A 25,359-nucleotide genomic window follows, 5' to 3' on the forward strand; every position below is an offset into this window, starting at 1 on the left:
AAACTATGAATAATGATAGAGATCTTGAGAAAATTAGTGTGAGATTTGTGAGGATGGATGGTGGATTATATGGAGGATTCAGAAAAGATTAGGTTGTACATAATGCCACGTGGCATACCGTCATTCGTTACAAATTTGATGGAAATCTATTCTCAAATATTGTGAACAGATTATGACATGTGGCATGCCGTCATTCATTAAAAATCTGATGGAAATCTATCCTCAAAGATTGGGAACAGACTATGACACGTGGCACGACGTGATTGGTTAATAATCTTATCAGAAATCCATCACCAATAATTGTATTTTCGGATAATGACACGTGGCATAACGAGTATGATTAAAAATTTTATCGGAAATCCATCCCCAATAATTGTCTTTTCGGATTTTATGACAAATGGCGCAACGACAATGATTAAAAATCTTATCCAAAATTACAAATAAAATTATTTTGTATTATTTAATAATACTTCGGATAATGACACGTAGCGCAACGAGAACGATTAAAAATCTTATCCGATATTACAATTAAAATTATTTTGTATTATTTTATAAATAAAAAAAATACTAATATTTTATTGCCTATTGCCAGGGCTATTGAAGTGTATTGGTGGAGATGCAAATGCTATTGCCAGGGCTATTACTATTCATTAAGGGCAGTTACTGTTCATTAGGTGGATTGAATAGTGCATAGCCTGAGGGGAGGGCTCCAACGCTGGAGTTGCTCTTAGAGGTATTCATAAATTTACCCTCTGAACTTATAATCATTGGTTAATTTCCTCCTTCAACTTTAATTTTGATTAATTTTTCCCCTCAACTCTCATAATTAGTCAATTTGCACTATATGATTGCGTTAAGTAGGTATCCGTATGATTGCGTTTGAAGGACAAAAAAGTCAATTTGCACTCTACTGTCATTTTTTCAATTTGCACCCTACTGTCATTTTCCGTTAAGTAGGTTTCCCTACACCTTACCAGAGGTAGACGAGTCCGAGGGAAGAGGCAACAGGGTGTGGGCAGCTGCAAACTGCAAAAGCTACATATAAAATGGATTGGGCTGCAAACAGCAGAGGAGGGAGGCGTTAGCGGTAGTCACGGGCTTGGAGAAAAGGAAAAAGAAGAGAAAAGGAAGAAGAAAAGGAAGAAGATAAAAGGTGTAGGGAAAATGACTTTTTTGCCCTTTAAAGGCATTCATGTGGATACCTACTTAATGAAAGAATAGATGGAAAACTAAAAAAATTAACAGTGGAGTGCAAATTGACTAATTATGAGAGTTGCAGCGCCCGGGGGGAGGGGGGAATTGACTAAAATTAAATTTGAGAAGAGAAATTGACTAATTATGAAAGTCGAGGGGGAAAATTGACTAATTCTTACAAATTCAAAGATAAATTGATGAATATCTTTTATTTTTAAACCAACTCTCTCTCTCTCTCTCTCTCTCTCTCTCTCTCTCTCTCTCTCTCTCTCTCTCTCTCTCTCTCTCTCTCTCTCTCTCTCTCTCTCTCTCTCTCTCTCTCTCTCCCCCTTACTTTTTTGAGCACTCCTTTCTCTAACTCATTTCCTTTGCAATCGTCTCCATTTCTCTTTCTAATTTCGAACACCACCGTGAAACCATACTCCCTACCACCCAACTTTCCAATTCAAATCTCAAACCAATACTTACAAATTCTTACTCTGTAAAACCTAGACATAGTAATTCAAAGGGTTGTTGACAATATGGCGACTTTCATTATTTGTTTAATCAGGGTTTGCTTTCTTATCATAGTAGTTAAGACAAGAGAGCAAAAAATATTATTCTTCAAAATATCTTAATTAAAACATTAATATATTTTGAAGAATAATATTGATGGAAATGTATTGAACTCTTGCATAGTAATTCATAGTACTGGAAATGTATTGAACTCTTGCATGACGGCATGAATTCAAATTCCGTCGGTGGCTAATCTAACATCTAATCTAACAAAATTTATTATTTGACAAAAAAAAAAAAAGTCGGAATCAATTATATGAGATTGTGAAGTTCAAGAATCCTCTTATTTGAATGGTCTTTATTATAGTGTCGCGCATCGTTACGCTACTACCATATTGTGCACGTACTCATTCTACGAACACTAAATTTTGTAAATCAAATAATGTGGTTGTTAATCATTGATTGCCACTTAACCGTTGATTAACGTGCTTATTTTATATTGGTAACACATCATTTAGTTTGCAAATTTGGTTTACAATTTTGATCTCTCTAGCATTATTCTTGTATTATAGCATAACAAAATATAATATCTTAGAATCATTCAGACCAAAAGAAATAGGGTGAGGATTATTGTAATCCCCACCGAGAAACGTCCTTGTTTGAAATCTATCAATTATATATTCTTGTGACCAATCTTAGTGTTAATAGACGATTACGAACTATTCAATTTGTTTTGTGACCAATTTTGGGTGACACATCTATTTAATTCTATTAGTTTAACTTTTATGTTTATGTGGTATTTAATACTACGGTCGAGTAATATTCCTCTTCACTTGGAAGTGAGAGGTTTTAAGTTTGAATCTCGTGAATGACGAATCCGATACCAAATTAGGTTGCCCATTGTGTGATTAGCCAAACTCTCCCTCCCTTTAGTGTAAAAATATCGATTTACTTCAAAAAAAAAAAAAAAAAACTTTTATGTTCACGTATTGTAAATGTAATTAACTATTATTATGATTTTGACATGTTATTTCGTCTAAATAATCCATATACTACTAGTTAAAGAAAATATTTTTATTTTTACCTTTTCTAATAGGCGGGTAATATATTACGCAACAAGGACGGGGATAGGGAATTCTCGAGTGGGTGGGTATTAAGTCAAGGATGAGATAAAATACTTGACGGGATGCGAAACATAACGACATACCAAGCTACGCTTTGACCCATTTGCACTTGATTTGGTTATTGTCTCATTGTATGGTTTAATTCAGATCTTCACTCCCATTAAAATAGAATACACCGTTATAAAAAAAATATAAAAAACATTTGTGACCCGGACTCGATACGGTTAGTCTAACATTTGAGTCCAATCCACAATTGTTGAACCGAATACAACCACACACTCACCAAATCTTAATGAATTAATGTGGGCAATTGAATTTCCAAACGTTGTTTTATTGATTTAGTTTTACGTGATATAGTAATTGATGTATACTTATTACTATTATCGCATCAACTAATATAATTCCTCTTGAATGAACACATATTCTAATGGTTTTATACATCGATATTTCAGACACGTCTTTTGAACCATTTCCCTGTATCCAAAACCCAAAAAAACAATGTAAGTGTCAAAATATCAATGAGAGTTATTGGCGCATAGCATATCAACAGGAAGGCCACCGAGCAAACTGGCCTGCTTAAATTTGACCCTCTCTTGAAAACTCTTATGATCACTTAGCTCTTGCCTTTTACTTGTTTGAATTTTAGTTGGTCAAGAAATACTAGTTATTGTACTAGTGGGAAGAAAAGGATGTCAATATCTTTATATTTTATTTTGAGAATTGTTATTAATATTCTAAAAATCTCATTTTACAATTCAAATTTTCTATATTATGAAAGAAAAATACACTTATAGGAAATGTAGAATAAGATTTTTAGAGTGCGAATATCACTTCCCTTTATTTTCATCAATATTCAAACTTAGAAGTTTTTTGTCATTATTTGGAACGTAGAAATTTCAAACTTTCCGTCTGCTTTCCCTTCTTCTCTGTTACTTGGAGTTAAAATATAAAGACGTGCAAAGAATGCCATAAGAGAATCATATAGGTTCCTGATTCTCAGATTTCCTTTGACTTTGGAAATTCTTAATCTTACGTTCAAACTTACTTTTCGCCGGAAACCGTAATGAATCACCAAGCTTTGGAAATGGATTCCGGCGAAAAGCGGCTCAATGAGCTGGGATACAAGCAAGAACTCAGAAGGGAAATGGTTCTCTCTCTCTCTCTCTCTCTATTTGTTGTTCTCTTCCTAGCCGTAGCTGGGTGTTAGCTTCTTTCATGTTCATAAACTTTCTTGCAACCATGTTGAGAGAGGTTGAAATCTAATGTTTTTCACTTGGTTTTCTACAGTCATTGTTCAAGACGATGGCAATAACATTTTCGTGCATGTCGGTGTTCACTGGTACGCCTCTCTACGGCCAAAGTCTACGCTATGCTGGTCCGGCACCCTTAATATGGGGTTGGATTGTTGTCACATTCTTCACATGGTTTGTCGGAATTGCCATGGCTGAGATATGCTCCTCTTTTCCGGTACGCGGTGCTTTTTTTCCCTTTCTTTTTCCTATGGATTTGTAAGCAACATCTGACATGATCTTGGTTGCTTTAAACATTGATCAGACCACAGGTTCTCTTTATTTTTGGGCTGCTCATCTGGCCGGACCCATGTGGGGGCCATTCGCGTCGTGGTGCTGCGCTTGGCTTGAAACCATCGGTCTTGTTTCCGCAATAGGTGCTCAGGTATAGCCACTTCCTCTGCATCAAGTGACTTTGAATCACAGAGACTAACATGTTTTCTTGAATGCCTTTTATTTTCTTTCCCCTTTAGGCATATTCCGCATCACAAGCGTTGCAGATGGTCATTCTTTTAGCCACGGGGACGAACAAGGGCGGAGGCTATTTTGCATCGAGGGGTGTATTCCTGTGCATGTATATCGGTCTGACCATCATATGGGCAGTGCTCAATACATTTGCATTACAAGTGATAGCATTTCTCAACATAATTTCGATATGGTGGCAGGTGAGCCCTTCCAACTCCTTTGTTTTTGCATGTAAGATTCAATTGCAACATCAAGATAAAAGTAGCTAGTTATCAATCTGATACCTTAACCCAAATCTAATACAACTTACAGTATTAGGGGCATCTAAATGTTAGTTCACATTGTTCAAAATCTAAAAACAATCAATGAAGCTAACAATTGACTTGGAACTGCCTACGATCCAAAGCGGAATATCTTGACATTCATAATGACGGGTTTTGATCTTGACCTTGGCACCCGAATGAGCTCAAAGATGCAAACATCTGCGTCCTTCAGTTTGTTGGCTTTGTAAAACTCAATCCACCCTTTACTTTTTAAATACATACGACAACTCCTAGCAACTTCAATTTTCTCTTTATCTTTCACAATTCCTATGTCCATTGGCCATGCTTTTCCAAACGGATCTTTAACACGCATGCAGGATTTGTCAAGAATGCCAGTTGATCTTGCGAAGTCAAGGGGGATTGTCTGTCATAAACAATCACAAGTTAGACGGATTTTCCCCTAAACAAAATATCTTCAACATGCTAAGTTGCTATCCAATGTTTAGTTGTAAGGATTGCAACTCAACCTGAACAAGCAATCTAATATGACACCTTCCACTAGGTTCAAGAATACTGTGAAAACAACTTCAGAAAATTGCGGACATAACAGCATGAGTCAAGAAGACTTGATATGGAGAAAGAGAAGATAGAAAACTTACCGCGCTAGGACATTTGACGTTCCAATGAGTTTTTGCCATGATTAACCTGAAGGAGGGAGGAGGAAACTTTTTCTCACAACCTAGTGGCTCATAGACTTTCACATTAAAGACCATGTTGCCTTTGTGTTCAAAGACTAGGAACTCTCCAACTTCCAGGCTATGATTCTTCACAACTTCCTTCCAACCTTGTTTAAAACAAAACACTCCATCGCAAGTCCTACGAACTTTAACATCCCAGGATCCTTGACAGCTCTTAATAAGTGCTTTATCCAATTTCTTTTCGCCGAGGCTTCTAGTAAAGGCTATTGGAATTGCCTGTTCATATGCATAACAAAAAATCAACCCACATTTCCTAATCACTCAATTTGACCGGAAAACTAAGAAAAATTGACATGTATGTTAGCATGTGTACACCTACAGTTAGATTTTATTGGATGTTCAAATGCAAGAATCAAATCGTTAAGTAAGCAGTCGAAAATGGTATGCACCATCCAAAAGCTACAAGTATTTTCTTTGAACAAATATCCTTTTCGAAAACTGTCGGGTACCGAAGTATCTTTTTCAAAAGCAGAGCATGTGAAGTTAATCAAGAATTAACGAAAATGTGTTGCAAACCCTGCAAAATCATTCAGATGTTCATGTGGCTCACAAATATCAAAGTTTCAGCTCAGATTAGGTACGACATTGCCCATCTTCCTTTAAAGGTCTAGTTTTTTATTTCTCAAAAATCTTGCTTTCTTGAAAAGAAATCTCCAAACAGATAGAAAATGAAAAACCATGTGCTTTCGGGTACATCCCATAAAAATGGAAAGACAAACAGAAGATTAGCATGACCCCTGCGCAACGTTTATGTTCATTAGGTGCCCCAAATAAAGTGGTATGTGCTCTCGAAAAACACATTTCAAAATAACTCAGAAACATGCGAGTGAGTGTGTGTGCGTGTGTAGAGAGACACATAGAGAGAGAAGGGGAGAGGGAGAAGCATACCATTCCATTTTGGAAGCCAGGCGTCAAAGGCTTGAAAAACTTTCTGGGAAAAGGAGGTGACCTGGCCATGAATCTCGACCAATCTGCCAAGTGCAGATAGAAGAAATGTGAAGAAAAGAGGAGAAATTTAGAGGGGAGGTGAAAAGTTAGGGTTTTTTTGGTTTTGCGAGCTGCGGCGGAGGAGGAGAATAGTGTTGAATATATAGGTTGAAGGGACAGTACATAGGAAGTGGCCAACGCAGCAGTGGGTGGCAGAAAAGGGGTGGCGAATCCATGAATGCCATTGGCTGGAGGTCGTACGGCGAGTTCGTACTCTGCAGAAACGCCGCCTGAAACTATTGCATCACCCAGCCTCGCTGCTAATTTGAAAGAAGTCCCGTGACAGGAATGTGGTTTAAATTCACTTTGGACATGAATCGAACCTAAAATCTCTTATTTACAAGTGAAAATGAATACGATTGTCATAAATAATTTAGTATCAAGACACATACATTCCTTAGAGCTAGACGTGACCACCAGCCCTTAACACATTTATATATTTACTCGCATTCTACATCGCACTAACTTGACACACCTAAACGAATTATATAGACATAATAGATCTTAAAACCCTTGCCTTTGGTTGCCACTTTTTTACTTTCACAAGGTGATTTGTTATCCGCATGTTGCGTGCGGGGCATGCTATACTAACCTGAGATTTTAAGACGTGCTTAATTTGATCTAAATAAGAGGTGATAATGAATCTCTTACCCACTTAACTTATCTTTCTATATATTTAATTACAAGTCCATACTACCAGGCTCAGTGCTTTCATCACCACTTGAGATATGTTTTGTATTTTTTAGACCAACAATTTATGATGTGCTCTCATTTTCTATAGTGTTACACTCTATTGCATTTGTCTCATATATTATTCATACATGTACTAATCTGGTTTAACAACTACTAATTAACCTAACTGAAATTATACAGCTAATTGGTGGATTGTTAATAATCATAATGCTACCTCTGGTGGCACAGCCAACACAGACAGCTTCCTACGTCTTCACACATTTCGAAACATCTCCAGAGACAACTGGAGTTTCCAGCATACCTTATGCGGTGATTTTATCAGTGCTTCTTAGCAACTACTGTTTATATGGTTATGATGCAGCCGCTCATCTCACTGAGGAGACAAAAGGTGCAGATAGGACTGGTCCTATTGCCATTCTCTCTAGTATTGGCCTTGTATCAGTATTTGGTTGGGCTTATTACTTGGCTCTCACTTTCAGCATCAAGGTAAGCGGTTTTCACACGCCTATTTTAATTATTATATGCATTCTAAACTGAATATTTTACTATTACTTATTCACTCACTGTTGAAAATTACTAGTGCTGTGTTTTGGTCAAGCTAAAGACGTTATAACTGAAAGGAAATGATAAGCACACTTTTCAAATTTCTCACACTATCCTGTTTAATCTTGTTCTTTCGCTTGATTTATTTAATCTGACAACTAAAAATAAAGAAGGAAGCGTGAGAAGCTAACAAATGTGTGTAAAAATCGTCTCCAGTAACTATTGGATGCTTATTAAGGTTAAATTTTTAATGCAGGACTTGGAGTATTTATACCGGGAGGACAATGAGACTGGCGGTGCACTTGTACCAGCACAGATAATATATGATGCATTCTATGGGAGGTTTCATAGTTCAACTGGAGCTGTTCTTTTCATGATTATCATATGGGGTTCCTTCTTCTTCTGTGGACTATCTGTAACCACAACGGCCGCCAGAGCAGTAAGAAAATTCGAAACTCTTAATCCTGCATTTCTATATCCTGAAGCATCAAGTTAACTTTGTTTCTTCACTCCAAGGTTTACGCTGTATCAAGAGATAAATGCATCCCATTTTCGCCAATCTGGAGGAAAGTGCATCCAACGAGCAAGGTTCCAATAAACGCAGTGTGGCTTTGCACAGCAATCACTTTGCTGCTGGGATTACCGATCCTGAAACTTGACGTGGTGTTCACCGCCATTCTTTCTGTCAGTACAGTTGGTTGGGTGGGCAGCTACGCTGTGCCAATTTTCGCAAGGCTGGTGATGGCCGAAGAGAGCTTCAAACCGGGACCATTTTATTTGGGGAGAGCAAGAAGGCCAGTTTGCTTTGTGGCCGTCCTTTGGATATGCTATACATGCTCAATATTTCTTTTGCCAACTTCTTACCCTCTTAGATTGAGAACATTCAACTATGCACCAATAGCTCTTGGTGCTGCTTTGGCTCTGGTAATGCTTTGGTGGGTTTTGGATGCAAGGAAATGGTACAAAGGACCGGTAAGAAACATTGATGTACAAAATGGACACCATTAAAATGAAATTGTTTTTGCGTCACGATGAGATAAAAGTAGCTCTGTTTCGATTTCTGGGGGGAGAGAAGGAGTTTTCTGGTTAGTACATGAGAAAGTTCATCGGATTGACATCTCGCACTGACACTGGACCAAGGTTCTAAAAAACGCTAAACGCTAGTCAGGTGGCAGGTTGGGGCCTAGCGCCTAGGCGGTTAGACAAGGCCTTAGGCGGACTAGGCAATTTAAGTAAATTTATTCTATATTGTGTAAATAAGTGCCTATTTATACTTAAAAATACATAATTGTATTGTGATACATGATTGCAAAATAAATTGACATACAGATTATAAAGTATTAGAACATATGAAAACATGGGTAACAAGCATATAGTGAATGTTCATCTAAGTATTTAACAAGTCTCTACATTTTATTGACGAATTAGAATGCAAAATGAAAGTTATCGATTTTTTATCTAAGTGAGATTCACGACCTAAGCAGGTGCCTAGGTAGGTTTAGGTGGGCTAGTCAGATGCCTAAGGAAGTCTAGGCACACTTTCTTAATTTTCAAATGCCTAGAGACTAATCGGGGAATGATCAGCCGCCTAGGCCTGGGCAGCTGTAGACAGAGAATTTTAGAACAGAGCATTGGACATAAGCCAAGTAAGTGAGATAGTTCATACCAAAATAGTCTGAACATAATAAGATCCTTAAGAATAACCCCTCATAAGATTAACCGAAGACAACAAGATAAAGTTAGCTAGTAGTCGATCGTCAACCTAAACCCGAATTTAATACATGTCTTACAATAATTAGGCATCTGCATGCTTGTTCACATTGTTCAAAATCCAAAAACAATCAACGAAGCTAACACTTGACTAGGATCCAAAGCGGAATATTTTGACATCCATAATGGCAGGTTTTGATCTTGACTTAGGCTTCTCAATGAGCTCAAATAAGCAGAGATCTCCGTCCTTCTCGTTGGCTATATAAAACTCAATCCACCTTTTCCTTTTTATACAAATACGAGGACGAGCAGGTTTTCTCTTAGGTCTGATGTTTCAAGTTGCTATGCCCACTGGCCATAATTTTCCATACGGATCTCTGAGATGCATGCTGGGTTTGTTAACAAGGCCAGTTGATCTCGCGAATTCAGAGCGAATAATCTTTCATTAACTATCACAAGTCTTAGAAGGATTTCCCCAAACAAAAATATCCTCATCATGCTAAGTTGCTAATCAATGTTAGCTGTATGGACTAAAATTCTGCATGAACAGCCAGCCTAACATGACAACTGTTGGAACTTGTGTTATGTGGGACTCCCAGTCCCACATCGCCCAAACAGCTTTAAAACTTCATCTTTATAAGTGAGTTCACTCACTTATAGTTTGAAATGAATTGGGCCAAAGCCATGAACCTTGGGCCTTAGACTTGGAGGGAAAGATAAGGTACAAAACTTTCTGCAACAGCACATTGGTTCCGATGAGTTTTTCCCACGATTATTCTGGAGGAGGGAGGAGGAAACTCTTTCTCACAACCTCGTAGCTCGTAGACTTTCACATTAAAGTCCATGTTGCCTTTGTGTTCAAAGACTAGGAACTCTCCAACTTCCAGGCTATGATTCTTCATAAATTCCTTCCAACCTTCTTCAAAATAAAACACTCCATGGCTAGTCCTACAAACTTTAACGTCCCAGGATCCCTGACAGCTCTTCAAAAGTGCCTTATCCAATTTCTTTCCGCCAAGACTTGTAGTAAAAGCTACTGGAATTGAATGTTCATATGCAAAACATAACATTAGGCCATATTTCCTAATCACTGAATTTGATAGGAAAACTCAGATAATTGACACGTATGTTAACACGGATGGACCTACAGTTAGATTTTATGGGATGTTCAAATGCAAGAATCAAATCCTTAGTAAGAATATAAGATGTCGAAAATGGTACTCATTCCATCCAAAAGCCACAAGTATTTTCTTTGAACAAAAATATCAGACTTTGGTAAATATTGCTGTGATATTTGAAACAGAGGGAGAGTTGGGACACAAGGTTATACTAGTTAAAATAAAAAATATTGGGGGTATGTGAAGTAGCCAGCATTTTTCTAAACTAATTATTGGTGGCATATCTTGCGAAATTTGAGTAAATAAATACAACGTTTATGAGCCAAACAATAGTGAATTTATTGTTAAAGTTGGTGGCATAACTTACTGGAAAATTGTCACATTCCGGCTTGGGCCCTCACCACATTTTGGGACTTCATCGTAGCACGATATTGTCCCCTTTGAGCCCCTACCACATACTCACGATTTTGTTTTGTTTCTGGGAACTCACTCGAGAACTTCCCAGTGAGTCACTCATCCTAGGTTTGCTCTCGTGCGAACTCGCTTAACTTCGGAGTTCCAATGAAACCCAAAGCCAGTGAGCTCTCAAAATGCCTCGTGCTAGGTAAAGATGAGAATATACATATAAGGCTTACAGGATCCTCACCCCTGGGCAATGTGGGATCTTACAAAAACATTCTGATTATTTAATTTTTTTTATGATTTATATAGAATAATAATACAATAATACATGTTTAATATACATAATACATGTTTAATATACAATATATACACTATGCCTATTGTATTTTATAGTAAGTATTTTAGTAGTTTAAAAAATCATCAAAATAATTTTTTTTTGTTTTTGCTTAATCGGTCGAAATGGGTTACCCACGTGTAAACCCGTTAAGGACCCGTTATTAATGAGTTTTAATGGGTGACATGATAATGATCTGATTAGTTAACATGTTGACCTGAAACCTATTATTTTTGTGTCGTGTAAGAAATTACCAGGTATATTGATTTCAACCAAATCAAAAGAGTTTGCACAATTGTTGGTAACAAGAAGTTTTAAGGGGTTTTTGAATATTAGTCCTTGCAAAAGATTAGAATTACAAAAAAAAAAAAAAAAAAAAACCTGGTGCTAGATTACATCTTCAATTTAATCCTTTGAAGTGTATTTTTATAAAAATTTATATTCTATTTTTGTTATTTAATGTATCCACATTAAAATTTTAATTTTATTAATATGCATATATTTGACACATCCCGACCTGAAATGTCCACTAGGACTTCGAATCGAGTTGTGCTAGCCGATAGCTAGAAGGTGACGAAGCCATAAACTGTAGTGATGTGGAAAATGTGAATAAATTTAAATCTAAAAGTGCCTAAATACAAGAGTGCGCGGTAAGTAGGAATGAACCTATTTCACACATAATGTCAGAGCATAGGTAAAGTATAGTAAGATAGGATAAGGATTATACCCTCAAGGGTAGCCACTTATACTGAGATTTGCCAAGAATCCTCGTCGATATAAAAGTTCACAGAAAAAACCTGGAAGGGCTAAAAACAAGGGTAAGTGGGCCTGAAAATAAAGTTTTAATAAAATCCTTTCAAAACATTATAACCCTTCGCCATAAAACATGTATAGTTTCCAGAAAATCATACTACGTATAAGTATGAAATCAAATGCAAATCAACAATAAATCCAGAAACATGCCAAATCACAATATTTCAATAGTAGTATAATAAAATCAGGTGCTCATCGATCTATGCTAGCACACAAGTCAGAGTCGCCTAATGTAACCTATACGACTGGACTGATGCTCATCAATCTATGCTAGCACACAAGTTGGAGTTGCCCAATGCAACCTGTACAACATAACTGGATGTAATTATAATATACGTTCTAGTGCTACAATCATGTGAAGACTGGCACTATTCGCAGTCACATACGAGTCTTGCCTATTACAACCTATATGACAAGATGTCGGAGTTGCTTATTGCAACCTGTACGGCATGATTGGCACCTACTTGGATCCAAGGCGAGGGTGCGATGCGGATGTGAACATACACGTGAAAGATTGGCCCTGGTCCTGGGCGAGCACTAACACCAGGGTGCAGCAATGTTGAGCAGACTACATAAATACAATCATGCTACAGTGATTCAAACATACTAACATTCATAGCTATAGATATAATTATGGCGTCAAAGATTATAAGCATACTTGTGTATCCCGTAAAATGTAGCATACTCTATAATTTCTAGTGAATATAACATTCATCAAAGTCATAACTTGGATTAAGGCATCCCTCAAGATCCGGAATGATTTCATAAATTTCGTAATTTAACTAATGCTCATAAATTTTAGTCTAATCCAGGCGTACGTAAGAAATTCTTTTTCAAATGCATAAATGGAAACTATCAATCATACACACACACACACACACACACACTATAAAAAGGAAAAAACCCACTCACTTGAAGTCCGCACTACAACTCCCTAGCACAAATATTGAGGCATCACGAACGATTGTCATCTAGAATAAATATCAAATCACGTCTCAGAATTATTATTGATAGAACACGCAACTTACATAAAACACATCCCTAAGGACGTTCTAGAATGATTTTAAACCCATTGACCAAAAGTCAACCGTCGGTCGAAGGTCGACAGTAGGGTCCACAAGCCTACATAACTCGATCCGGAAGATTCGCACCTCAGATTTCCGATCCATAACTTCCAAAGATCCACATTATGCTTCTAAAACAACATACTAAAATATTACCATGATCCGATAGTCGAATCTCCGCCAATCACAGTTCAAGTGGCAGTCAACGTTTTATTTTACGAACTTACAAATCCAATTCGGGAAAATCCGTTGGATTCTCAATCCGTAAATTCCTAATGTCCTCAAATATTACATAATATATCGTATGAAAGTTTGGTGACGATCGAATGGTCTGATCGTCGAATCATAAAATGGTCAAGTGGCATAGTATTCCATACTAGGTTCAAACTATTGAACTATAGCAAATGGTTATCAAATTGACATCAGAACATCAAATTTAACTCAAAAAGGCAACGTTGGCCTACTGGCCACGCGCCGCTGATGTGGAAGACGTCTTGGACCTTATCTTTGTGTGTGTGTGTGTGTTTGTGTATATATATATATATATATATATATATGTTAAAGGGCAAAGATTATTGTTTAAGCTGTCTTATATAAATGTTATATGCTTAGATGATAAGTCCAAGGAATATGTAATTGGGAGAATATGATATAAAGAAGTTAGATTTATGAGACCATTCTCTTTCGTGTACATATCCTAAACGTTCTTGATCATAGGATTGCCAATTGGGCATTAACAATTGGTTAAGATCAGTACATGCTATGTCTTCTCTTAGAGAGAGTGACTGGTCTCGAGTCATTGGTGTGACTGACACCAAAATAAGCATTTAGGTGCTTAATAGAGAATGAGTCCATTGAAAACGATCAATAAGGAGTTCTCGTACTCATGTCACATAAGAACTCATGGTTGGGATAATGCAAAGTATTCCTTTGACCTAAGGCATCATAGTTGTCTTGTGGTTAGGTCCTTGATCTTTGGCTATGCCAAAGTCACTCCGTCAGAAGTTGTCCACGACATAGTTAGGGTTAAGCCAATTAGCCATGGAGGCAAGTGAATGCGCAATAAGGTATCTCTAACCTTCAAACCGTTTAACGGAGAATACTCTATGATATGATTAATAATCTTTGGCCAGAGTATGAACGAGATTTAGGAAGTTATTCCAAATCACGTTCAAAGTAATCATATAAGTAAGAGAATCACATTGGATAGTAGACATGAATAGACCATCAAACCAAACAATATGGTCAAGAGTATTGCGTTAGAGAAAAACCGTATTGCATTGTAATCCTAAACTAAATAAGTTATCTACCTCTTTTGATTAGCCTGGGTAGCCATGACATACTGCTAGGTGTCACTCATGGTTTGTGGATGCCCTAAAGGTGTATAATCACTAAAGGTAGAATTGAAAGTAAGTTTCAATTCATAATCGATTTGAAGAGTTCTAATCGCCCACTGCCTCGCTAAAAAGAACCTAATGGATCGTACACTGAGTAAGGTAGAGATTGAAGAAACAACGGAGATGAGTAAGGATAATTAAATAGTTTAATTATTTATGGCTAGGTTTAATTAATATGTTAATTAATCAAATGAATATGTTCGTTATAGGCCTTGGGTTAGTTTTGGGTCGCAGGGGCCAATGGGATTTGAATGTCAAGCCTATTAACTTAAGTTGTATGACAACTTGAAACACAAAGGGCCTCAAAGCCCAAAGAACCCAATATGGCCGGCCATAAGAGTGAGGGGTAGTAAACTTGGCTTAATTGCAAGTTTACCACTCCATTGTGAGGAGGTATAAAGGCAACTTTATAGCCGTTTCATCCTTAGAGTTTCTTTTGGAGAAAAAGACGAGAACACAAGCTCTCATTTTCTCTCTAGGAGGCCGACCACTGATAGGAGCATATTTATGTGACTTTGTTAGCTTGTTTCTTTGCATTTAGTAAGTTAGTTTCTATTTATTAGAGTGTTTTAAGCCATTTTCGTGTGTTTATAGGTCCAAATGGCAAAGTTGGCAAGAAAGGGCATTTTGGAGTGTTTTAGAGCAGTTTTGGATTTAGAATGGATAACACATGCATGGAGCGAGATGAATGGACATTTTTGAAGTTCAAATGAGGCTAGGAATGTGCTAAAGAGATGGAGAAACTAATTCAAGACATAGAAGATAAGGAATCAGCTAATTATCCAAACTAACTTCATCTTATCTTACATCATCCTAATCCTATTCTACCTAACTTCTAGCTACAAGTGGGAATTATTTTCAGATTAGGACACCTAAAAACTTGGTTTTAGAAGCCACACCCTTTTCTTAAAAAGGTGTCGCATAGGCCCTTATCCTTTCTGCTAGGAACTTGCTGAATATTCTAGTCCTTATCATCCCTGGTTTCTGCCTTATAATTAGCCTTTTCCTTGTGGGATTGGAGTCCCAAATCCTTCTCCAAAACAACTTTTGTGTCGTGCCCTCAGCCTATAAATACAATCAAAGGTGCCGCATAATAACAAAAAACAAAACACACACAAGAGCTTGATTTTCAGATAATAAACAAATAGTGTCGCAGCTTGCAAGGAAGGATAGCTTGGAGCCGTGCCTGCCATCCAAGGCCTTTGGATTGCTGGAGCATTTCTAGGTGTATTTTGTCTTTAGTTTTTAGTTCAATGTTTGTTTTAATTTGGTTTTTAGTTATGATAGACATGTGGAACTAATTTCCTTTTAGCTAAAGGTGAATTCAAAGCCATGAACATATGTGTGATATGAATTGATTACATCTAGTTATTGTTTCATAAATTGTGAATGCAATTTACTTATCTATTTGATTGATAACTTATTCTTGTATGTTGATTAAGGAGGCCTACTTAGTTTGCATGCATGAATTTGATGCTAAAATATAAGGGAATTTCACTTAATAGTTATGAACTTATATTTATAAGTAGTGGAAATCACTAGTCATGCTTGTGTTAAGTAAATTCCTGGCAGGAGTATCATGCTTTTCATAGTTATGAATGTCTTATCAATGCTTATGATTTTCATAGAACATAATGATCTTTGATATGTATCTTTATCATGCAGTTCATATAGGGAAATTGATAAGAATAATTTGATTGCGTCGCTGAGTCCAACTAAATGAATTTAGGAAAATCTGATGGTTAATTTGTGCAGTTCACGGTTAACTTGGGGCATTGTCATTCATGGTTTGTAGGAATAGTAATTGGAGATCGATTTGTGTTTCATATGTGTCAAGTGTGGAAAAGGGCCCTCTAGCCAACCTTTCACCCCCTTCATTCACCCCAATTTAGTATCAGTTAGTTTGTTTTCTGCAAGTTACTTAGTTTTAGTTTCAAATTTTGTCCAAACCAAACCCCTCACCATTGTGTCGTGTTAGTTTAGTTTTAAAAATTCGTTCAAACCTGTCCATTATTAGTATTTTGAGTTAAGGTGAGCGTGTAGTGCGGGAGGTGAACAATCACGTGAAGGCTGGCTCTAGCCCCAGACGGGAACACTAATACTAGGGTGCAGCCATGATAAGCTCTCAACAAATGTATGTATACCAATGCAATACAACTCATTCAATTACATAATACTCACCTGAAGCTTACCAGAGTCTCCGCAGCTTCACACGATACAATTCACAAATATAATAATGCAATATTTAAAATGTAACTTATTATGACATGGCATTCAAAGTATAAATCATTTTAAGAAAAATGTTCTGGAAAACCGTATATATATATATAGAAAGCAAATGCCCACTCACCTAAAGTCCGCGCTACAACTCTCTAGCACGAATATTGAGGCGTCTCGAACAACCGGTGCCTAGAACAATGATCAAATGTCACAACTCATAATTCTTATCGATAGAACACGTAACTTACGTAAAACACATCCCCAAGGACGTTCTAGAATGATTTGAGACCCATTGACCAAAAGTTAACCGTCGGTCAAAGATTGACGGTAAGGTCCACAACGCTACATAACTCAATCTGGAAGATCCACATCACAAATTTTTGATCCGTAACTTCCAAAGATCCACATTATTCTTCTAAAACATCATACTAAAGTTTCATTATGATCCAACAGTCGGATTTCCGCCAAACACAATTCAAGTGGCGGTCCACGATTTATTTTACGAGCTTACAAATCCAATTTGGGAAGATCCGTACGTCGGATTCCCAATCTGTAAGTTCCTCTTGCTCTCAAATATTACTTACTATAACATATTAAAGTTCGATGACATGGAAGATCAGAAGTTACGACAGTAGTAAACTCTCGAGCCCGAGAGCCCTAGGCCAACTCATCGAATTTTGGTGAGTCATTCGTCCAAATCCGTACCAATTTGTATATGGTTGAGTTACTCCGGCTGAGTTTCATCGAGTCCAAAGCCAATTTCAACCCAAATCTTCTTGAATTAAACGTAATAGAATATTTCCATCATTTCTGGACGGTTTTGATTTAATTTGGTCAAGGAATAGAGCTGATTCTAAACCTGGACAATTTCTAGATCTTCTGTGCAGAATCCGGTAAGCTCCAATGATGTCAAAGATTTAGAGGAGACAATCCAAACCGAAAAAAAATAAAACATAAAAAAATGAGTAAGAGGACCCGTGGACCCATCCCGAACTGACCCGTTTCAATCGAGCTAGGTTAGTTCTAGTTCTAATGATCAGATTTGCAATATCCGAGTCAGCCCAGCCCGTATCCTTTTTAAGCGGGTCCGGTTCGATCCCTCCAAATTTGGGCCCTGCCTGGCCTATGCCCACCTTTAATGACACAGAGAAAAGATCATGCTAACCACCCAGCGCCGCAAGGAGAGAAGGCTGCAGGTTTCCCAGTGCATGCTCGCACACAAATACAAAATTGGAGTTTCGGGGTTTCTTCCTTGTCATCGAAGTCATCTATGTATGTCATTAGTTCAATCATGAACTAAATCCTTTTGCTAGGGCTAGGGTGTACTCTTATCATGTACATATAATTCTCGTTATTTTAAATTAATCTCAGTTATTTTCCATGTTAAGTGATTGTTATTGTGCTTTGTTGTTATCAAATAATTGACCATTATTTGTGTAAAAAACTAAATTGTGACTGACAACTGGAGTTTAGTAGATTGCTTCTCATAACAATTAATTACCATGAATTTCATAATCGAGTAGACATACTGGTTATGATATGTGTAGTATTGTATAATTATCCATTGAGCACAAAGGGTTTCGATTATCTGTATCTGTGGCTAAACATAGCGTGGGATGATAGTTAGGCACATAGTTAGTATATTTTGACAGTAAATATTGACAAATGAAGGGATAATTGCTAGCAACATGGAAATAATTTGATGTTAATATGAATAACGGGGTTTAATGGGATTAAGAATGAGGAACCTGATGTCCTAGTGTTTCCTTACATTAATTATTCCATTCATTTTAGTACGTGTTTGATCAATTGTTATTTTTATTTGTGTTTCGTTTCTTTGCATATTTTAATTTATCAATGTAAGTCTTGTTTTATTTAAAAGTAGTTTGAAGTTAATCACAATAGTAAGTTTTGGTTAATCTGATTCTTGTTAGAATGACAATCTATTTATTACAAAATTACTTGAGCGATATTGTACACTTGCAATTACAACAAGAAGTTTTTGGTGCCACTGCCTCAGATTGAATTTAATTTAATTTACTTTGTGATTTTTTTATTTATTTTTATTTTCGTTTTTCAATTTTGTTTAGTTTTTCTCGGTGCATTCTCACTCTTTTTCATTGTTTCTTGAAGGTGAATGGTACAAGTTCGTCAGATTGTGTATTACTTGAGTTTGACCCGGAAATAGAGAAAAGACTTCATGAAATCTGCAAGGAACAAAGGAAAGAAAGTGAGAAATAAAATCGACAAGAGAACACGATGGTGTTAGTGCAAAATGAAATGAGGGGAGATCTTGATAGTCCAACCATTCTAGAATCACCATCAAGCATATTTCTTCCTACAGCTGCAAGAAATTATGCATTGAAGAAGATCCACTTTAATATGATGCTTTTTTCATGGCATGAATACTGAAGATCCATTGGCACATATTAGAGATATCTTCAACGTGGTGTCATCATAACCACTACCACAAACGCTGCTGCTATCACCAAAACCACCACAACAACCTCCACCACCATCATTGTTTTCACTATTGCCAACACCACAACCACAACTGCCACCTCTTCCATAATTGCCATCACCATTGTCGCCCCTTCTACCATTGTCACTTTTGTACCAAAAAACTATTGGCACCACCACCACCACAACCACAAACGCCGCCATTGTCACCATAACCACCACCACAACCTCTACCACCATCATTGTTGTTGCTACTGCCACCATCACAACCACAATTGCCACCACTTCCATAAATGCCATCACCACCACCGCCCCTTCTACCATTATTACCTTCATACCAAAACCCCCAAACCTCATTATTGGCACCACCACAACCACAAACACCACCGCTGTCACAATAACCACCGTTGTCACAATAACCACCACCGTTATTGTTGTCGTGACTGCCACCACCACAACCATAAATGCCACCACTTCCATAACTGCCATCACCACCGCCACATCTTCTACCATTATTACCTCTGTACCAAAACCCCTAAACCTCACTATTAGCTCCACCACAACCACAAACGCCACCATTGTCACCACAACCACCACAACAACCTCTACCACCGTCATTGTTGTCGTTATTGCCACCACCATAACCACAACTGCCACCACTTCCATAACTGTCATCACCATCGCCGCCCCTACTACCATTATTACCTATGTACCTCAACCACTAAACCTCACTATTGGCACAACCACCACTATAACCACAAACGCCACCTCTGTCACCACAACCACAACAACCTCCACCACTGTCATTGTTGTCGCTACTGCCACCACCACAACCCTAACTGCCACCACTTCCATAACTGCCATCACCACCGCCTCCTCTTCTACCATTATTACCTTTGTACCTCAACCACTAAACCTTACTAGTGGCACCACCACCACCACAACCACAAACGTTACTGCTGTCACCACAACCTCCACCACCATCATTGTTGTTGCTACTGCTACCACCACAGCCACAACCGCCATCAATTCCATAACTGTCATCACCACCGTCGCCCCTATTACCATTATTACCTCTGTACCTGTTTGGGCCCAAAATAATATTGTTGGGTCGAGCAGCAGGTTATGCTCAGCCCAAGGCTGTGTCAAATGCTATGGGCCGAGTGATAAATCCCGGGCCAGTTGGCAGGGTCGGACGAGTCCTATCCTAAGAAGTAGTCCAGATAAACAGAAAGGGTCGAGGAAGTCCTGGTGCGACCAGGATTCCCGGCCGGCAAAGAATAAAGCCTCGAAAAAGGGGAAAGTTCAGAATCCTAGTGGGAGTAGGTTTGTTCGAGTTAGAGTTGAAACGGGACAAGGACTCCCAATCCAAATAAGGATGCAAATCGATCTCAAGGAATGGGGTGCTATAAATACAAAAAATCATGCAACAGAAAAGGCCCTTTCAATCCAGCATACAATTGCCCTGCGCAAAACCTCTCAAATACCTTGAGATTTTTCCTTTTCTTTTTCTGCCGACATACCTTCAGTTTGGATAAACAGCACTGTAGAGGCACCCGGCGAGTACCTTCAGTTTGGATAAACAGCACTGCTGCCGCAGAATCAGCCGACCGAGAAGCACCTTCAGTTTGGATAAACAGCACTGCTGCCGCAGAATCAGCCGACCGAGAAGCACCTTCAGTTTGGATAAACAGCACTGTGTCGAGGCCGACCGCTTACCTATCTAAGTCTCGACCGAGAAGGGTTTTCGAACCCTTGTTGGTAGAGGTCACCTTGCTAGCCTTCTCGGCGTAGTCAGGTGTTAAGAATTGCGTTACTCGGCGTACTGGACGCCGAGTGATTTTATGATTAGATACTCGCAAGTAAGTTTCAGGGTTCGGCATTCCGACGGCCGAACTACATTTACCATCAAGACATACATCACATTTGAGTACCTGTGTCCATACAGTTTGGTCTCGATTCGACGTGCTTATACTCTTACGAATATAATCACAGTGACTGAATCAGGCTCCGACGATTTGTGAACTCCGCAGAATTAGTAGCCTTGTCTTCAGGCTATAGAACCCGGAGACCGAGAGTGTTCCTTCCTCGGTCGCAATCGCAAGATAGAGAAGTCAACGACGCGCTCAATGCGACATCAACGAATTTTACTCCTCGGCCGAGCTCGGCCGACGAGTTGGCTTGCCCCGCATTCAACCGAATGACGTAGTTAGCTTATTAGTTACTCGGCCTGCGCGCCACGTAGGTTTTGTAATTTTTAAAGTCAACATTTTGGCACGCCCAGTGGGACCTTTGTGCTAAACCTTCGGAGTTCATGACCATTGAGACACGGTCTGTAAAGAAGAAAACAATCATGGGAAAGTCAACAGCTGACTTACCAGTGCAAGGCCTTGGGCAGGATTTGCACCCTGCAAAACACCCGATTATTGTTGCGCCGCCTGAGGCCACAAGAGCGACACGCCGAGAGAATGAAATCTATCTCGGCGGACAACCTCACAACTCAGAGGTCCCTAACCAAACAGCAGGCATGTTCGTGGAAGGAATAGTGGAAGATTGCGACGACGATGGTGGGAAGGGTTCTGATCCACCAACTAGGTCGTTTCTTCGGAGACGACTTGATGAACAGTATCGACAGGTCGAGCAGTCGATTGGTCAAAAGATGAATGATTTACTGAAGCAATACGAAGTAACAACGATACCCAGACCAGGATGCTTGAACTGTTGGTTAGTAAAGCCTTCGAAGATGGCTAGGTTGGCCAGCTTTCTACGAATGTTCCAATACAAGCCGAGAGAGGGTCCGCCCGGCCACAACCAATCGCCTTAGATAAAAGAAGTGGACCGGGCAATAGATCCGAGGGACCAAGCCAGGGAGAAGAAGCCGGCTCCGTAAACATGACCGAAGTCCAAAGAATGATTGACTTGGCCCTAAAGAAGGGGCCGAAGTTTCCAAAATTCATCCATCCATACCCGGCTTATGTAGAAAGGTTTGAATACCCACGAGGTTTTAAGATCCCTGATTTCAGTCTCTTCGCCGGGGAATCGTTTTTATCCTCATTAGAACATGTGGCTCGGTTCACAGCGCAGTGTGGAGACGTCAATAGCGACTTCTATAAATTACGGCTGTTTAATTTTTCACTAACAGGCTCAGCTTTCGCCTGGTACATTAATCTCCCACCCAACTCCGTGCAGAGTTGGGAAGAGTTAGTCGAAAAGTTCCATGAACAATTCTATCGGCCAGGGATGGAAATGTCCGTATCATCGTTTGCCAGGATGGCTCAAGCGTCCGACGAGTCTCCAATGGAATACCTAACAAGGTTTAAGTCGGCCAGGAATTGATGCCGAGTACCTCTCCCCGAAGTGGAATTCGTCAGGATTGCCCTCAACGGATTGGACGTGGAATACAAAAAGAAGTTTCTGTGGGCAAACATTCGAGATATGTACGAACTTGCTCAACACGTTGAACAGTATGATTATCTGCTCCGAGAAGAAAAGATATCAAAGTCACCATCCCGGGGGACGTTGTATAAGAATCCCACGGTTAGCTATGCATTGGCCGAAAGCGAGGACCCTCAGTATGCTAGTGTGGATGCGGCCGAGATAGTAATAGATAAACCTTACGTCTGCAAGGCTTTAGCTCAAGTGAGTTCCAAAGACACCAAGACCCGTTCGGCCGCCGAGGAGATGAGTAAATCATCTAAAGTATAGACTTTCGATATCACCAAAGCCGATGCAATTTTCGATCAATTATTGGCAGTAAAAATCATCAAGCTTCGGTCTGGACATACTATCCCTAAGGCCGAGGAATTGAAGGGCAAGATATATTGCAAGTATCATAATTCTAATAAGCATGCAACCAATAATTGTGTTGTATTCCGAGACACAATTCAAAGTTGAATCGAGAAAGGAAAGTTGAAATTTTCGGAAAAACAGATGGCGGTCGACGTCAATCCCTTCCCTTCAACAACAATTGGTATGGTGGATGCTCATCTTCCTAAAAACAAAGGGAAGGCCGAATACGTCCCGGTGCAGCATATCCGTAAACGGAATGGTCAAACAAGACTAAAGATTGATTTATTTTCAAATGCACCACCGACGGAACGCTCGGGGCCACCCATCGATGAGCCTATGACGGGGATGAGTTCCGACGAAACTCATGAATCAAGGGTTTTATGCGACCATTTTAAAAACCCAGTCAAACCTGGGAAGAAGGCATCTTCGACACCATCCACGACCCCTACAACATCGCCACGGGGACTTGGTAACGGTCCACGACGCCAAGTGTTTGATAGACTCGGCCCACAAGTACGGCCAATAGACCAGGCCCCGGTCAGGCGGCGTCTTAACTTCGATGCACCTTTCTATAATGAGGATTATTACTCGCGCAATACCAGCAGTTCGGGCTCACCAGCCGATCGAAAAACTTTCAAACCACCCAGGACGTCGGATCAACGCTGGTACTGTTACAATTATCCGACTGGCCTATATACGGCGTTGTCTAAATCTCAAAAACGTCGTTGCCAACGGATAGATTGCATGGCTCGACGACGAGAAGCGCAGACCAGCCCAGCCAACCCGTGGCAACCAAAAAAGGCTGTGGAAAGCATTAGTGAACGGCCAACCTCGACTATCATGACCGAGTTAGTCGAAGGGAGAAAAGTAGCGGCTCCCGGCTTTGAAGCCACTATTGAAGAGTCTGAGAAACGTATCAAGTTTCTTCTCCGGCCTGGGGAGACGAGAGCTCGTCTCGAGCATTTTAGACAAGAGGCCGAAAGGAAACTTTCTCCGTTACCACCGTGCGAGCCGTTCATCAAAATACGACGCAATTTACACCCTCGAAGGCGTGCCAATGACTTGTACGGACTACCGAAGGCGTGCCAGGAAGCCCTCAACCTAGCTCTAACTTGCCCTGATGCCGAGCAAATTATTAAGAAAACTTCCGACCCAACGATCAAAGCCAGATTCCAACATATACGGGAGGCTCGGGTCCTTGGTTTTAAGGTCGATCCTTACACAGATATTGACGCCGCCGAATTACCCTTTTCACTCGAAGACCTTCAGCATTTGCGCTATCATTTTGAAGTTTTCTCGGCGATATCTCTCTTCGGCCTCACAGCGGACAAAGAAAAAAGGATAGCACAGTTGGATACATATCTAGACAAGAGGAACGCCCGTATCGCCTATGAAGAACGAGCTCGTATAACGCATGACCAACATAAATCTTCGGCAATAAACATAGTCGAGGAAAATAGACAAAACAGACTCGACTTGGTCAACACGCCTCAGATGCCGGTTCATACCGAGGCACTCAAAAGTTCGATTGAGGATGTTCCGTCGACTGATACTATGGTTACTTCTGCGGAAGACGACGACCATGATCTGATGGGTCTCTCGGTCCTCGAACATATGGCGATCAGTATGGTCCACGTCCTACCAGCTGAATTCCAACCAAGTACCCACCAGTCAAATTTCTTGGACGGGGACGTGGTTGCTGAGGAAGCAACACAAGTAGATTTCGTCGCAAACGACGACGATAGGGAAGTCCGAAACAGGGACAACCTTAAGACGACTTTGGCCGAACTATTTCCCCGTTCCTCCTCGGTTAATCTCCAACACCTCAAGCCGTTGTACGTCACGGCTCACATCGAAGGATTTCCCATTTCTAAAGTGTTTGTCGACTGTGGAGCCACAGTCAACATTATGCCGATGTCCGTCATGAAGGCTTTAGGCCGTTCTGATAACGAACTCATCCTGTTAGGTATCACTATGAGCAGCTTCGTTGGTGACAAGTCTCAGACCAAAGGAGTGCTCCCGTTGGAAGTCAGCATTGTCGGTCGTCAACACATGACGACATTCTTTATAATCGACTCTAAGATCGACTATAACGCATTACTTGACCGCGATTGGATCCACCAAACCAGTTGCATTCCCTCATCACTATATCAAGTCCTGATCTTTTGGGATGGCAAATCGGTCGTAGTACACCCAGCCGATAATCAACCATTTGAAACCAACATGATTCAGGCTCGCTAT

At 39.5% G+C, this 25,359-nt stretch overlaps 2 protein-coding genes and 1 pseudogene across 2 annotated transcripts; 2 read left to right on the forward strand and 1 right to left on the reverse strand.

The window, feature by feature from the left end:
* The first annotated feature begins 3,792 nt into the window (after positions 1 to 3,792).
* On the forward strand, positions 3,793 to 9,148 carry LOC137728763 (amino-acid permease BAT1-like). The gene is made up of 7 exons (XM_068467523.2): positions 3,793 to 3,960; positions 4,101 to 4,280; positions 4,368 to 4,487; positions 4,576 to 4,767; positions 7,449 to 7,754; positions 8,068 to 8,250; positions 8,328 to 9,148. The coding sequence occupies exons 1-7, from the start codon at positions 3,877 to 3,879 to the stop codon at positions 8,817 to 8,819; spliced, it is 1,557 nt and encodes a 518-aa protein (XP_068323624.2). The 5' UTR covers positions 3,793 to 3,876; the 3' UTR covers positions 8,820 to 9,148.
* Positions 4,824 to 7,156, reverse strand: LOC137728773 (B3 domain-containing protein REM8). The gene is made up of 4 exons (XM_068467534.2): positions 7,114 to 7,156; positions 6,477 to 6,907; positions 5,490 to 5,804; positions 4,824 to 5,254 (listed from the first exon to the last, which is right to left on the reverse strand). Exons 1-4 carry the CDS (start codon positions 7,154 to 7,156, stop codon positions 4,961 to 4,963), a joined length of 1,083 nt encoding a protein of 360 aa, XP_068323635.2. The 3' UTR covers positions 4,824 to 4,960.
* On the forward strand, positions 6,269 to 6,364 carry LOC137720558 (U6 spliceosomal RNA; annotated as a pseudogene).
* Positions 9,149 to 25,359: the final 16,211 nt, after the last annotated feature.

Source organism: Pyrus communis, chromosome 15 (genome assembly GCF_041283825.1).
Source record: "Pyrus communis isolate YQ-2024b chromosome 15, ASM4128382v1, whole genome shotgun sequence".
NCBI classification, from domain to species: domain Eukaryota; kingdom Viridiplantae; phylum Streptophyta; class Magnoliopsida; order Rosales; family Rosaceae; genus Pyrus; species Pyrus communis.